Source organism: Eptatretus burgeri, chromosome 16 (assembly GCF_056783735.1).
Source record: "Eptatretus burgeri isolate ZD-2024b chromosome 16, Ebu_testis_v1, whole genome shotgun sequence".
Taxonomy (NCBI): Eukaryota; Metazoa; Chordata; class Myxini; order Myxiniformes; family Myxinidae; genus Eptatretus; species Eptatretus burgeri.
In genome coordinates, this window is record NC_140976.1 from 24,361,808 (window position 1) to 24,378,620 (window position 16,813).

At 48.0% G+C, this 16,813-nt stretch overlaps 1 protein-coding gene across 1 annotated transcript in view; it reads right to left on the reverse strand.

Moving 5' to 3' along the window:
• Positions 1-6,546: 6,546 nt before the first annotated feature.
• LOC147010717 (T-box transcription factor TBX15-like) overlaps positions 6,547-16,813 on the reverse strand; it is a 38,165-nt gene continuing 27,898 nt past the window's right edge. The window contains exon 8 of the mRNA XM_085860413.1: positions 6,547-7,567. Within this exon, the coding sequence (XP_085716539.1) occupies positions 7,227-7,567 (341 nt within the window). The 3' untranslated portion in view covers positions 6,547-7,226. The remainder of the gene's footprint in view (positions 7,568-16,813) is intronic.

Below are 16,813 nucleotides of genomic sequence, written 5' to 3' on the forward strand. Positions count from 1 at the left end.
GACTTGTCTGCATCCATGTTGTGTTTTTGTACGGAGAGTGTCCGTCACTGCTCAAGCTTGTCTCAGACATTTATAATCAAAATCCAATGCCACGACGTGTGCAGCACCAGCACCCCGGCGGTAATTGCGGACAAACTCGGCGAACGATCCACGGGATGTTCGTTCATTGAGAACGACTCGATTTAACGGTCGTGGATCCACTCCCCCCGCGAGAGTTGCGCACATGCAGGAAGTCCTCGCCACGTGGTCCCGAGGGGACCGACGACCTGCGTGTGGATTGGGACAAACCTTCGACACTGTTTGGCCCTCGACCTTCGCACCATTAACGTGCGGAGTTTTGTGAACACTTTTCGATCGCGAGTTTTCATAAAACCAGACACAGCTGTGACCAAGTTCGACACAGCTGTGACCAAGTTCGACACAGCTGTGACCAAGTTCGACACAGCTGTGACCAAGTTCGACACAGCTGTGACCAAGTTCGACACAGCTGTGACCAAGTTCGACACAGCTGTGACCAAGTTCGACACAGCTGTGACCAAGTTCGACACAGCTGTGACCAAGTTCGACACAGCTGTGACCAAGTTCGACACAGCTGTGACCAAGTTCGACACAGCTGTGACCAAGTTCGACACAGCTGTGACCAAGTTCGACACAGCTGTGACCAAGTTCGACACAGCTGTGACCAAGTTCGACACAGTTGTGACCAAGTTCGACACAGCTGCCAGAGAGACTTTCACCGACCTTCGCACCAATCTGTACACACCACACAGGTCGCCACGTCGTCCCTCGGAGTGACGTCAACGTGGGTGTCCCGTCTGCTTACATGATCTGGTGGATGTTATAGATCCCACAGCGTCCTTCGTGACGAGCAAACAGGGTTCCAGATTCCTGCCCTACTTAACAGAGACTGAGCTGTTAGGGTGAGGGACACGATGTTAGGGTTAGGGTTAGCTTTTAGGGTTAGGGACACGATGTTAGGGTTAGGGACACAATGTTAGGGTTAGGGACACAATGTTAGGGTTAGGGACACAATGTTAGGGTTAGGGACACAATGTTAGGGTTAGGGACACAATGTTAGGGTTAGGGACACAATGTTAGGGTTAGGGACACGATGTTAGGGTTAGGGACACGATGTTAGGGTTAGGGACACGATGTTAGGGTTAGGGTTAGTTGTTAGGGTTAGGGACACGATGTTAGTGTTAGGGACACGCTGTTAGGGTTAGGGACACGATGTTAGGGTTAGGGACACAATGTTAGGGTTAGGGACACGATGTTAGGGTTAGGGACACGATGTTAGGGTTAGGGACACAATGTTAGGGTTAGGGACACAATGTTAGGGTTAGGGACACAATGTTAGGGTTAGGGACACGATGTTAGGGTTAGGGACACGATGTTAGGGTTAGGGACACGATGTTAGGGTTAGGGTTAGTTGTTAGGGTTAGGGACACGATGTTAGTGTTAGGGACACGCTGTTAGGGTTAGGGACACGATGTTAGGGTTAGGGACACGATGTTAGGGTTAGGGACACGATGTTAGGGTTAGGGACACAATGTTAGGGTTAGGGACACGATGTTAGGGTTAGGGACACGATGTTAGGGTTAGGGACACGATGTTAGGGTTAGGGACACGATGTTAGGGTTAGGGACACGATGTTAGGGTTAGGGACACGATGTTAGGGTTATATGTTAGGGTTAGGGACACAATGTTAGGGTTATATGTTAGGGTTAGGGACACGATGTTAGGGTTAGGGACACGATGTTAGGGTTAGGGACACGATGTTAGGGTTAAGGACACAATGTTAGGGTTAGGGACACAATGTTAGGGTTAGCTGTTAGGGTGAGGGACACGATGTTAGGGTTAGGGTGAGGGACACGATGTTAGGGTTAGGGTGAGGGACACGATGTTAGGGTTAGGGACACAATGTTAGGGTTAGGGACACAATGTTAGGGTTAGGGACACAATGTTAGGGTTAGGGACAATGTTAGGGTGAGGGACACAATGTTAGGGTGAGTGATACAATGTTAGGGTTAGGGACACAATGTTAGGGTGAGGGACACAATGTTAGGGTGAGTGATACAATGTTAGGGTTAGGGACACAATGTTAGGGTGAGGGACACAATGTTAGGGTGAGTGATACAATGTTAGGGTTAGGGACACAATGTTAGGGTGAGGGACACAATGTTAGGGTGAGTGATACAATGTTAGGGTTAGGGACACAATGTTAGGGTGAGGGACACAATGTTAGGGTGAGTGATACAATGTTAGGGTTAGGGACACAATGTTAGGGTTAGCTGTTAGGGTGAGGGACACGATGTCAGGGTTAGGGTTAGCTGTTCGGGTTCGGATGATTCGGAACGTAAAGAACATGGCCGCTCCGCAGAAGTGTAGTTAAGCGATGCAACCAGCGCTCCGAACTCGTCATGGGATCCTCGCGGCGGACGATGACCGCAGCTCGTTTTCACCGCTTGATAAATTTATAGGTGTATAAATACTAATAGGGTGTATCGATGTTGGGAAGCCATAAATGACGTCATTAGCAGGTTCACAGCCTGCTTCTCCTCCTGCCCTCCATGGGAGCAAAAATGATGCGAACTTCACGGATGAGCTTCGTTTCGATCCCAACTCGGGTTCCATGACTCCTTGACCTTTTATCACCGCGCTGTCGTAGCTCCGTTCACGACCAAGACGTAGGAGAACCATCACCTCTCGCACGGGAACGCGGCCTGAGACAGCTCAGTGCCCATGCGGTGCAAAAACGCAAATGGCATTGTTTATCGACATGAACGGCCAGTAGCATCAGTTCCGCCATGACGGTGCGAGCGGTGAACCTGTGCAAGCTGCGCCTTTTTTTCTCGCTCCACAGATTGTTTGCAGAGGCGGCGGAGGCGAACAGGCGGCCGGCGGGGTCTCTCAATCCATCACGGGTTTATGGCGGGAAACGAGCGCGTGTCCATCACGCTCCGGCCAGCGGGCCGTGCGCGCGCGCGCTCCGGACGGGACCCCCTGTTTGTTTGCTCGGCCGCTCTCCCCCAAGCCCCTCTCCCGCCCCGACCTCCAACTACTACCCCCGCGTGTGAAATCCATTAGAACTCCCGTGCGGCCGAGCAGGCGAGGACAAGACTGCACGTGTCTCGTCGCCTATTTATCGTCAGAGGTCTTTGTTCTATTTTTTTTCCCATTGTTTTTTTTCATTCCATTGTTGTTTTTTTTTCATCAACAAAGTTCCCTAAAAAGTTAGTGATTTGTTTTTCCATCGCACCCCTCGTACTTTGTCACCGATACTGATCATAACCAGACTCTGTGACGTCATGAATGATTTGAGCGTCCGCTCTGGGTGTCCATCACCTTGTCGAAGTCGGTGGTTCAAACACCGGCGGAGTCATACCCTGGTATGACGAACGACCACGACGCTCAGTATTTAAAAACGACAGAACACGGACCAATAACCATAGGTTGGCAATCACAGCGCAGGCTTGTGACGGGTCGAATTGCTGCTTCCTGTGTGTTGCATCTTCGCGCACATTTCCGGTTCCGGTACGATCGCCTGCCCGCAAGTGGGAGCATCAGTCCATCCGTGTATGATCTGATCTTGTTCTCAGCGTCAACAGTCAATGAGACCCGGACCTGGAACTCAATCAGGTGGCAACAAAGGCCAAGTGTTTACAATCAAACTCTATCGTGAAATCTGTCTGAAGTCTATATTGGAGATGGGACATCCGGCTTAACATCCACTTTGAAGGCTCCATAATGCAGTTTTAGTAGGATCCGCTTCGACCGACAATTGAACCGAGGATGGATAAAAAGATGTCATGTCCTGGAAGCGAAGCACACAGAACCAGAAAGAGTTTATAACGCTGCAATTTGGCGCCTTTTTGTATTTGTTATTATTTTTTGACGACACCCTTATCGCAGGCGATCTCGGGCTTCGCAACCCGCAGGCCGGGCATGGCGGCGCCATTTCAAGCCTCCGTGGGAAGTAAGATCCCTGCCGGCGATGAGAGACCGGTAATACCGGGGCCAAACTGGCGGCGATTGTGACGTTCCCGGCATGCTCATTTGCTCTCGGGAGGGGCATGCGATGTCTTGTTGACAAACAGTACAGAACACGATGCCCTGAAGGTCATCATTCGAGGATTTCTCCTGCTTTGACTGAGGCTCATGGTGCAACATTGGAAATAGAATTTCGTGATACGTTAACGAAGTGAAGCTCCAGGCAAATGGTCAAGTGTGTCAGGTTAACCAAACAACTTGCAGCGAGTAGCGACATCATTCGTATACAAGCAACGTCACACAGTGGTTAACACCACTCTGCTCAAAGAAACAATGGCGTTTCTTTATGTAGTACAGCCACAGAACAAGCTTGGGTTTCAAGATCCGCAAATACCTGCGGCACGAAAATCCTGGCAGAGGCGTGAAGCGGAACCGGCGATAAGAGCTGTGGGCGCCGTAGGGAAGCAGCGTGAACGATATCATCGGCGGGAGAGTATAACATAAGCGATAAAGGATTGCTCGAGTGATGGCAGCAATGGAGGGAGGAGAGCTTATGGTGGAGGTATGTATAAGGTGCGAGCTGTGGTGTGGCTCCAGGTAATGCTTCACGATTCCTCCTCGCTCCATTTGTGTTCACCATAAGATTAAAAAAAAACCTACAATTTTGCAGGATTACATAGAAAGAACCTTCACAGTTCATAAAATCCAATACCTCGATGGGTTCAAGGTTCGAACATAGAGCAATCTACCTAAACTGCAGGATGTCTGCGCTCGTACTCGTAACCTCACAAAACTCGCTCGTGAAGTCGACTGGGGAAATGGAACTGCTCTTAATGGCAAAGCCAGGTCTCAGGGGAAAGTCCAAATCCTCTGGTCTTTGTAGAAAGCTGTGCATATGCAGACCTGTCAAGCAGGTGCACCTGGATAGGAGATGTCACCTTCCTCGCTCATCATCATGATCCGACCATCTGCAGCGTATACCACGCTCCACCCACCCCATGAATCTCCTCCGATCCACGAGCCCCTCGTCGCTGTCCGGCCCACACGGCTGATGTGTTCTCCAGGCACGGGACAGTTACGGGTCACACAGTCCATCGCGACCCCGCGGATAATAGATTCCCGGTAGAGCGGACGGCGCGCGTCGGGCATGCTGCGTTCGCTCCATGACCCTAAGAAGGACTGTAGGGCCGACAGGGATAGCATTGGCGAGACCAGGGTTCATTATTATCTGGTCTCGTGGCAATGTCTAAACCTTCATTCGATTCCTGGGTGGTGGAGCGATATTGCATACCGTCCAACTCAGTTGTCCATGCAGGTTTTACTTACATCGTGCGTAGACATCAAAAGTCAGGTTGGTGACGATAGCTCGCCTACTCTTCGCAAAAAGATACTGTGGGATCTTCAACGTCCACTGTCAGCAGATAAGACACCCAGTTTCATTCCCATTAGGAGGGATACACGTACTGCAAAACACCAGGGTGATAGTTTACAGCTGGGGTGAGATTTGAAAGCCAGTACGCATAGCTCTAGGCTCTCCTGCCAGGCCAATGGCATATCCCCCATTTTACAAAAAATTGGCTTAGAACCTGGCATTCTTTATAAGATTCTTGTATGGGTCTACAAGAATAGGGTTGACCACATTGTCCATTATAGGACCCTTTCCAGTCCACAACCTCCTTGCAAAACCCCTCAAGTAACCAACAGAAAATCAGACAGCTTTTGAAGGTTACCTTGCACGAGCTGGATATACATGGATATATTGAAGTGAGTTTTTCCAATTGGTCGACATATACGCAGTACCTGCCAGAGACACAAGTGTGTCCGCCGAACTTTCATATGCTGTTGCACGAAAGAGTCGGCTCGAGTTCCCTGGCTCACCACGGATAAATGATCGGACATGGGCTTGAGAGAAATCCATTTTTTGCTACCGGAAGCACCCATTGTGGACAGTAAGGTGTATGGAATATCCGGGGTGAGATGTTGGAAGTGAGAGGATGACTGAAGATGAAGTTTCAACCAAGACGATTATACTTAGTCTGCATCGGATAAGCAGATCAGAACACACACCCCCCCCCCCCCAATATTATTTGTTTCGAAAGGAATACTCAAGAATTTAAAATCCTCTTTTTGCCTCGAGCTTTGCAAAATTATTGGTCTACTTTTAAAACGAAGATAACCATCTTTTCTTTTTTTCAAACCCTCATACCTTTTCGAACACTTGTTCAATTCAGCAAATCTACATGCAATGGGAGGGGAGGGCTCGCCCTCTCCTCTCACCACCACCACCACCCCCCCTCCCTAATTATATACTTCCCCTTGAACACACACACCACATATAACTACAATACAGTATATAGACTTGCAAGGCCTCGGATCCTCCCGCCCTCTTCACAGCTTGACGACCACCCATGGCGGACGAGAACGGAGACCCACTGCCCCCAGGGAGGCTCACTAACAACACATGGCCTCTCGCCTTGTCCTGGACTCACTTCCACAGCGGAACACATGACAAATGCTCTATTCTAAAGTCCCAACGAAAACACATTGGCAGCCATGGGGTGAACCAATTGTCGATGTCCATATTTACTGCAATAAAATACTTTAGTGTACAAAGTTACAAAAATACAGCAGGATGAATGAATGAAGCAACTGCACGAAACTCGATGGAAAGCGACTGTAAACGGATCTTTGTGAGTGCTTTGATGCAGTTTCTCAGCAGCATGGATTTGTGTTAAAGATCACGGTACATGCGTTTCTTGCGAAGCGGCATCCAAGCCTTTATCGAATCGCCCGTTTGGCTGAGTCGATATTCTAAAGCTCCAAAGGGGCCAAATGATAACATCTTTCCAAAACGACCACAGCCATCTGGCTCTTCACCTGCGCTCAGCAGGCAGTGGCTGAGCCCACACACAGGGCGAGACCTTCATGAACGGACTATGAGACCTTCACAAAGCCTGCAGATCCAGTGACGCTTGTCCAATGTTAATCACTCAATAAAGTTTTGAAACCACCACATCCAAGGGACTTACGCCCAAGTCCTTCCCCCTTTTAGAGTAAACGTAATACGAATCACATACAATAAATATACGAATGTACATATATGAATTATATACGATTCACAATTTTATAGGAGGGCCTGCCCTCTTTCTCCATCCCACCCCTACCCCCACCTCCTTTTCCCTTGACATTGATGCCAATGGTATGAGATGCAAGTAGAATGGTACGAGTTTCCAAGGCTAGTCAGGGTAACCAGCAAGTGCGAGTGAGCATGCGAGAGCGCACGGTTCATCGGGCCCGAGCGAAGGCGGTACAGCCAGGAACGCACCTACTGGTCCACAGTGCATGAAGTCAGGGCAGTGCGGGGCCTGTGAGAATGGTGCTTCGAAATGAAGTGATGCGCCACCGCCACATGAGCCTCGACCTTGGGAGGTGCCAATTGTCGTGGCTCCAAGCACCGCGGCATGCTGGCTTCGTGCCCGGGAGCATCCAGCACACACACACAGAGATGCAGTCCCGGGGAAGGGCGCCACCGGTCCAGTTGGTGGCAAAAACAGTGCCTCAGTCACTGCTCCATAACCTGCATGCAAAACATTGAAGGACCATGGAAAAGGAAGTGAGTTTGGGGAGAGGGCAGGGGAGAGGGATAACGTAAATCTCAGATTTGCAAGCACACAAATTGGCAGGGGCTTCAGAATGCCAAAAATGAACCAAGTGAGGACCCAGTGTACCCTCAGCCCAAAATGTTCACCACAGAAGATGTGTTGCTGCGTCATGGCTGACAAAACACGATATTTTGACAGATTTATCAAATTCGCAAATGTGAAAAGATGGCCGACATTTTGAAATCAAAACAAGGGAAGAGATGTTGAGAAGTTAGAGACAGTAAGTATTATAAGCCAACACATGCAAGCAACACGGACCAGTGGATGCTTTCAAAGATGTGACCAAACAATTACATTCTTGTTGTCATAAATTTTGACGGTTCAGTATAATGTGGAAAATACGGGAGTACAAACCCGCCGATAGTTTGTTTTTCTTTCATTCCTGCACAGGTTGCCTTGGAAACGGCAATCATTTGTTGTTGTTTTTTAATACTTGGAGGGCACGTTGAACGAAATAGATAAATTTAAGGTCACTGCCACACTGCTCGTAATTTTCCTTTTTTCAATGAACTATTACTTCTACTTAAATCTGTGCAGGTTGTTATTATTAATCCAGTCGAGTTAAAACAGTAAAAGTTTATAACTGTAAAAAGATGGACTTACTAGTCGGTAAAGCCGACGTTTCAGCGAGTATCCACTCGCCTTAGTCACGGCAGATGTTGAAGGCAATCTGCTTCAACATATGCCGTGACGAAGGCGAGTGGATACTCGCCAAAATTTTGGCTTCACAGACCAGTAGGTCCAATTTTTTTCAATTACAAACTTTTGTTATGCTCCTGCTTATTTAACAACCCCACTTAAATCCACATTCTTGTAGAGTGCCATCGCAAGTAGTTTGGCCCCAAACAGCCGCTGACTTTGGGGGAAGCGACGTGCACACTCTCATGGGCATCAGCGACATCATCTTTGCGACATCGCTTATCTCTCAGCAGTCACGAAGACAATCAAAGTTAAATCATCCAACTCCCCTTCCATGGGACACCAAAACCCATGGGGTATATCGGTGCTCTATCCTCGAAGTGCTGAGGGTCATTCGGGGAAGCAGCACAGACTATTTTAAAGTCTTTGGTATGAATTGGCCGGGGTCAGAATAGAACAGCTGACCTCCAGATTCGGATATTTGATAACTTAGCAAATTTAATCTCTTGATTAGTTTCATGACAAAAGATTCAGTGGATGAAGTTTCGTTGGTGTATTGGTTAATGCGTCCGCTCTGAGTCTGGGAGATCAGTAGTTCAAACCGCAGCAGTCATACCAAAGACATAAAAAAAGGGATGTGCTACTTCGTTAGATGATGTTGAGCATTTAAAACGATAGAGCACGGACAATCCTCATCGGTTGGTATCCATGGGGAGAAGGAAATTCCTCCCAAAGAAATGTCCCGCTGAGTGTGGTGAGAAAAGCGGTGCCATTGTTGTGACGTCGCTGATTCCCAGAGTACCCCAAGGAAGTAACGGCACTCCCCCCAAGCTCAGTGGCTGTGTTTGTCTCGTCTAACAGTCCTGCGTCATGTCTCGTATATTCATCTGTATGTCCAAAAGTGTGATGCAACTACACTATTAGCCTTAGAATCCTTAGATCATGTAGAAAATAAATAAATAAAGGTATAGTGTAGCAGCATAGCAAACCTGTTGTGCATTTTGTGATACAAGCACCAAATTTGGCACAAATGTACATTAATATGTTGCGAACATTTTCAGATATTGGGCCACTTGAAATTCTCTCTTTATGTCCGCCATATTGGATTTCAAAATGGCCACCACTTGAAATCTACATTTGCTATTATCTCTGGACGTAATGCAGCTATTGACTTGATTCTGATATCTAAATGTATGTTTTTGGGGGCAAGGAATCCATTGGTACCATTTTCAACTTCATATTATCTATCACAGTCTGTTATATAATTTTATTGAGAAATTATCTTGGCAAATATTGGATTCAACACAACACTTTGAAAAGAATGTCTTAGTTCTGTAAATGTCTTAGGTATAATACTGACATGCTACATGGTCTAGTATTTGAGGCTAGGTGTACTGGTATCTGAGGCTAGGTATATTCCGGTACTGAAGATACGTGTACATAAACAGTGTCATGTTAACAAGTTCAGCATTGCCACAAGTACATGTATGTTGTTGACTCATCGTCATGTGCAGTCCCCTTCACACACACACAGAGGGCTGTGCACTGAAGGGCAGCCTTTTTGCACTTGCAGCGCCTCACACACCCTTTCTTGCACTTGCAAGAAACTAGCTCAATGTAGCTGTGAGCTGCCTCAGTTAGCCTGGTCCAGTAAGGTGTGTACTGTCCTTCTCCAGTCCTTGACCAACCCCAGTTGGTTGGTGGAGGGAGCTCTGGTGCTGGCAGCAGTATCTGACCCCACACATGTCCACCTTGATACACTGCCCTCTTGACATGTTCCTCCAGAGCTGCCTTCGTTGGAGGGATGAGCAGCACATTGTTCTTCCTTGCGAAGAGTTTCCTCCTGGCCTTGTCAATGTCTGTGCATTTGCTGGTTCGATCATACAACTGGATCACGAACCTCTCGATGATGCGCATTGCATCGTCTGGTATGTCACGAGGTCCAGAGGACAGCAGCAGCAGCAGCAGCGCCTCAGTGAGTTCTGGCAGTACCGTCCAGACTGCCCACGCAGCTGTCTTCTTGCCATGTCTATGAAAACTAGACACAGTGTCGCATCCAGTTTGAGCGTGGAACATTGGCAGTGCACGAGCCTTCTCTCGTCCCAATCCAGCTGCTATTTTGTGTGCTGCGAGGTATCGGAAACTCTGGCCTGTTCCGAATGCCAGCCACATTTTGTCTTCTGGTTGCAACTCCTGTGCCAGGGACACTGCCAGCACCACAACATCGGTGTCTACAGTCCGGATGAGTATTGCATGGTGTGCATGCTGGACTGCGTGAGATGCATGCAGCAACATCCGACTGTCAGCTTCTTCATGGTTACATGGGGTGAGTGAGGTCAGATCTGGCAGTAGTGGCTTGCTGAGCACTGCCTCTCCATCAGTAATGACGAGTTGCTTGTCCTCCTGGTCAAACCATTCCATGAGAGCTGCTGAGAGGAACCTGAACAGCTCGGTCTTGTTGCTGTCCACTCGTAGGAATTTCTGCCATTTTCCTGGTATGGCTGCGGCAGCCACCACACGTCTCCGCACACCTTTTCCCCGCTTTGCACGTGCACTACCTTTCAGTGACTCAGCAAGGTAAGTATCCCAGACCAGATCCAGGCGTGACACTGTTTGCAGCTTCGTGGACACATATGGGATGAAGATCTGTTGTGCATACTCTTCAAAGGTCTTTGATGCAGCCGGCTTCAGCATCTGCACGATGGCTGCTCCATCAAGCACAATACAGGTCATGACAGGAGTCTGTCTTTGCGTCGGAGACTTCTTCCAAGCATGTGAGGAGATCACTCTTGGTACCAGTGCAGAGGCTTCCACCATCAGACAATGCAGGAGGACATGCCTGATTCTCGTGACAAAATAACTCCTCAAGGTTTCCATCCCTCGTCTGGCAGCCAATGTACAGGCGTGCGAATAGTTCACGGTCATTCTTGATGGAGGCGAGCTGTTGCTGACCGATGCTCTGGCTTCTTGGAGTGGAAGTGCCGAACACCTTCAGCTTGTTACGAGGAATGGGTGTGTCCACTGCCTTTGTTATGTCCAACAGACACTCTCTGGTGAAAGCCTCGAACTGCTCTTGGCCAATCCTCTTGGCATTCATCACGGTCTCCACAGCAGCAGGATCTGCGATCTCCTTTGTGTCCAGTTTGACTACATCCTGACTCTCCTCCTTGAATGGGTTGCCCATCTCCTCTATGACACCGACGAGAGAGCAAACATCTTTCACAAATGAGGCCTGTACACTTGGCGTCTGATCATGATGACGTGTGTCTGCTGTTTGCCGTCTCCAGTGTTGGTTCCCATCCTGGAATTCTTCGATCACCCTGGCAACTTGTGGTCCCGCAACCATCCAGCGACGTAGGGCACTAGGGTTGTCAGTGAGCCCAACTGCTCCACCGTCTCCTTTGATGCAGGCATTATTCTGCTCATGTGCCTGGTCAATCGGGATTGAAGAGAACACCCTCTGTGTTTTCTGAACGGTGAAGTGGCTTTCCCTGAATTTCCTGGCTACATCTGGGTGTTTGATGTTGTTACTAGTGATTTAGTATAGTTTTTTTTTAAATTTATATTTACAGAACCAAGACATTCTTTTCAAAGTATTGTGTTGAATCCAATATTTGCCAAGATAATTTCCAAATAAAATTATATAACAGACTGTGATAGATAATATTAAGTTGAAAATGGTACCATTGGATTCCTTGCCCCCAAAAACATACATTTAGATACCAGAATCAAGTCAATAACTGCATTACGTCCAGAGATAATAGCAAAAGGAGATTTCAAGTGGCGGCCATTTTGAAATCCAATATGGCGGACATAAAGAGAGAATTTCAAGTGGTCCAATATCTGAAAATGTTCGCAACATATTAATGTACATTTGTGCCAAATTTGGTGCTTGTATCACAAAATGCACAATTCTTTTGAATATTTGGGCTAAGCCACCCCACTAGTATAAATATGCCAATGATACTCGCATCAATACCAAAGACAAACGCCCATGCACATCTCACGAGAGTTGTGCACAGACAGGTCCTTTGGCTAGATTTTGCCAGTTTCCAGGATACACTCCGGCTTTCCAACCCTATCTCTTAATGTGGAAACACCAGTGGTTACCATGCATGGAAAAGGCACAGTTCAGAGGATGGGAATAAAATATTTCAAAGGCCTTGAATATCCCTTGTCATACAGCGAAGACGATCATTAAGAGGTGGAAGGCGTATGGTACCACCAAGACCCTACCGAGATCAGGCCGTCCTTCCAAACTGGATGACCAAGCAAGGAGGAGACTGATCTGAGAGGCCACCAAGAAGCAAATGGCAACTTAGAAAGAGCTACATGCCTTTATGGCAACGACTGGTCACTATGTGCATGTGATAATAACCCAAGCACTCCACAAGTCTGGCCTGTATGGTAGGGTGGCAAGAAGGAAGCCATTACTCAAAAAAGCATCAAGCCATTACTTGACATCCAGAGTTGTACTGCTGCATTTCCATTTATGTGCAGATTGACCCCTTTTGTCACCACTTAGTTTACCATGATAATCATGAGTGGTAAAGTAAACAAAGATAAAAATACAGAACAGTACTGTACAGTGCAGGTCAGGGAGGTCAGGAATGGGAGCATGCGCCGGAGCAGCACATCACAACATCCACTTTCCGCTAGTACTCCAGAGGCCTCTTTCTAGCCATCGCCCAGGCAGATTCCTGGCCCAAACCCATCTCCTTGAGATGCCAATCAACTTGCTGCAACCACGAGGCACGTGGTATGCCCGTTGATCTCATCCACTCACGAGGTTCCCTCGCTTAGAGAATCTGGTGAGCAGGATCAGCGTCAGAAAAATGAGCCACATGTCCATACAGCCATAGCTGACGCTCAAACTATACGGGTAACAAATTTCATTTGAGTCTCTCTCAGCAACCGCTCGTTGGACACAAAGTCTGACCAGCGATAGCCAAGGATTCTACGAAGGAGTTAAGTCTCCATCTCAGATCCCTGGTCATATTCCAAGTCTCACATCCGTGGAGCAAGACTGGAAGCACCAAGAACCTGAAGACTTTGACTTACGTCGTCCTGCATAGGAACCAACCAACAACACCACACCCTCAAGTCCAATCTATTAACCTCTTGCTCACAGCCAGCAGAGGCATGAATATCACTGCCAAGGTAAGTGAATCTCTCAGTGACATCAACATCTTCACCACAAACAGGTACAAACAAGATAGCAGCATCCAATGTCATTGAAAGCCTGGATCATAGTTTTGACCCAGGAAACCCATAATCCCAGCAGCTCCGACTCCTCATTCAGCATCTCGAGGGCCCCCAAAAGGATATCTTGAGTCTCCGCAAAGATGACCGTCATCTGCAAAATCAAGGTCAGAGATTTTGACACTCTCAAACAATGCAACGCAGCATGATCTCTCAGAAATCTTCCCCAGAATCCAGTTCATACAAGTGCTGAAAAGTGTGGGAGCCAGTACACACACCTGATGAACTCCAATCACAACTGGAAATAAGTCAGAGATGGAACCACTACTCCTCACAGCACTAGAAGTATAGTTCAGACATCAGGTTGATCAGTTTTGGTGGCACCCCACGAAGACCGAGAATCCTACAGAGGGCATCCCGATTCACTGAAACATACACTTTAAAGAGATCCACAAAGGCTGCAAGCAGCCCCTGCCAAAACTCTCGTCTGCGTTCATTGAGGAATGGAAGAGCAAGGCCCCTCTTCCAGTCAGTTGGGATGATGCCTGTGTTCCAGACAGAGCACAGAACTGCATGCAATGACACGAGTCCAGCATTTCCACCAGCCTTGAGAAGTTCAGCATGGATGCCACAGATCCCTGGAGCTTTACCCCATTTCATCCTGTTCACCACAGCCTGTGTTTCCACAAACAAAGGTGGATCACAGTTTATTGGAGGGTCAGCAATAGGAATAGTAACACCCTTGACATCCAACTCAACAGCTGGTGGGTCAGCCTGGTACAGCCACGAAAAGTAATCAGCCCAGCGGCCTGGTCTTCACTTCAGACTCCTCCATCAAGAGCCCACACCCTCCACTCTAACTGCAGTACACTGCGAACAGGCTTGGAGGAATGCAATGCACAAATTCCCCTTTAGGCAGGACGAGAATCTTCCCCTCACAGTTTCCTTGCACATAGGCCTCCTTGTCCACCCTCAGCTCACGTATAATTTTATGCCTCAACTCCCTGAACAGCTCAGCTCTGTCATTAAGCCTGGCCTTGTGACTGGTCAATGGTATATTGTGTCCCTTGAGAGACAAAGTACTTCTTCGCCCAAAGGTGAGTTTCAAGACATCCACCGGCAACATCCAGTCTTGAAGGCACTCCACAACTCATAATACGCTTGTTGACCAATGTTACCTCAATTATCATTGGAGTCAGCTTATTGGACACAGCTACAGCAACGTTTTGGACATGGTAACCATCAGAGCGACCAGACCAATAGTATGTGGAACCACCCGCCATGATTTTCCCACGATCCCATCTCCGAACCTCAGAGAGTGCTGCAATACCGATGTTCAAACGCTGGAGCTCAGATGATAAGACAGGTGATCATCCTCTCTTTGGGTTAGGACATTCCAGGCACCCACCTGAAGGGACCGCCTCAGGTTAACCCAAGGAGACCGCAGTCTGGTGGCTGATACCTCAGCACCATTCTGCCACCCACCACCGCAATCTGACCCAGGAAGTTTATCCCGTGCTTTTCCTGCCATCAGAGAATAGGGGTCCCAAAGGCTTGCCCAAATCCCATCATCCATTGAGCTGCCCTGCGAAGGGCACAGGAGGTACTCCCACAGGGTGGGTTTTCAGTTTTCTTTGCGTTTATGAGTTTTGCGGAATGAAATGTTTTATGGTGGCCGGAGTGCAAATACTGCCACCAACCTCCTAAAAAACGCAACCAAACTGCAGGAGGACGTCCGCAGACACAGTTGGACACGAGATATGGATGGCCGTTGGCTCACAAGGAGCTCCTCCACACTTTGACAGGTTTTGTTTTTAATCCTGCTGGGTGTCCATAACCAAACACCCTCCTCACCAGAAAACCTGGTGGGGGAGACGGTTTAGTTGCCGCCAACCCAACCATGAAACTGGTTTATACAGGTTTAAATGGTACCTGTAGCTAAATCACAGATCTAATCTGACATGACAAAGATCAGACTGATACTGAATTACCTTTCCCCATTCTTCCTTCCCAACACCCCTACATTTGTCACGCGGGACTACGCTTCTCAAACACGTGCACATTACAAAGGGACGTTTGCATGCGAGAGAGGGAATGGGGGCGATCCATCACTGCTGGACTTGCAAGGGGCGGGGCAGGGGTTCACGTGTCATCTGAACGTCATGATGTGGGGATTTTCCACAGCCACATCGCTGCACCCTCCCCCGTCGGACGTGCACCAATGGGAAAGATGCTCGCTTGAAGTTTATTCCCTCGAAGCCACACCCAGCGTGGCACTTATAAAAGGTGACATAAATGATAAGACCCAATCATGCCTCTCACCCATAATTGGAGGGAGTAACCAATTACCCCACATGGCGAGTATTTCAACAAATTAACCCCCATGCTCTTCCAACCAAAGAAAGCTATATATCAAGCAAATCAAGGTCAGCCCTTCTCTTGGCTGAGGGAGTTGTGTGGCATTGTGATGCTCATGTATGTGCTACTTGTGAAAGTCTGCAGCTGTGGAGGAACCCGGGTAGAGTTTGAAACAGCAAAAGGCTTACTTTGTCCTTACATTTTATGGATGAAATAATAAAAATAAAGTTCTGTTATAACAATATAATAATAGTTTATAAGCACGGTATGTATTATAATGAATAGTCCCATGGAGGACTGACAGTTATTTCCCCAACAGGCTGGACATGGGACGGACAAAGCGGATCTGGTTGTCGCTTTCTGAAAGGAAGATTTTTGAATGAAATACCAATATTTGAGGCCAAAACTCCCTTTTACCCCTGCAAATGGGCAGATCCAGATGGGGATTACAACCCCTGAGACTTTGCTATCTTGATGTATTGTACCAAATTTCGTCTGTATCGCTAGTAGTTGTGGAGATGATATTTGAGTGAAAATGAGGGACTCGGGGAGAGGCCTGTGGCCCCCTTATCGGGAGAGTTACGACCATGAGGAGCAAACCTTCAGGTTAGGGCATGGTCCTGATGCCTTGTGGCGAGTTTGGCCTGGATCTGTCTGGCGGTTTCTGAGAAGATTTTTTAACAACATCTCAATATTTGGGGCAAAAATCTCCCTTATAGGAGGGTTTTGTACCCCCCCCCCACCCCACCCCCCACGATAAGCACATCTGGATGGGGAGCACAACCCCACGAGTCCTTGCTGTCCTGATTCATCATACCAAATTTGGTCCATATCGGACAGGTAGTTTGTAAGGAGAGGATGCTTTAATCAAAGGTTAATGGACGTACATAGTGCTACGTTCGAACAGACGGACGGATGGCCGGAGACAGGAGACTGAGCTCATTTCAGAGAAATTAACTAAT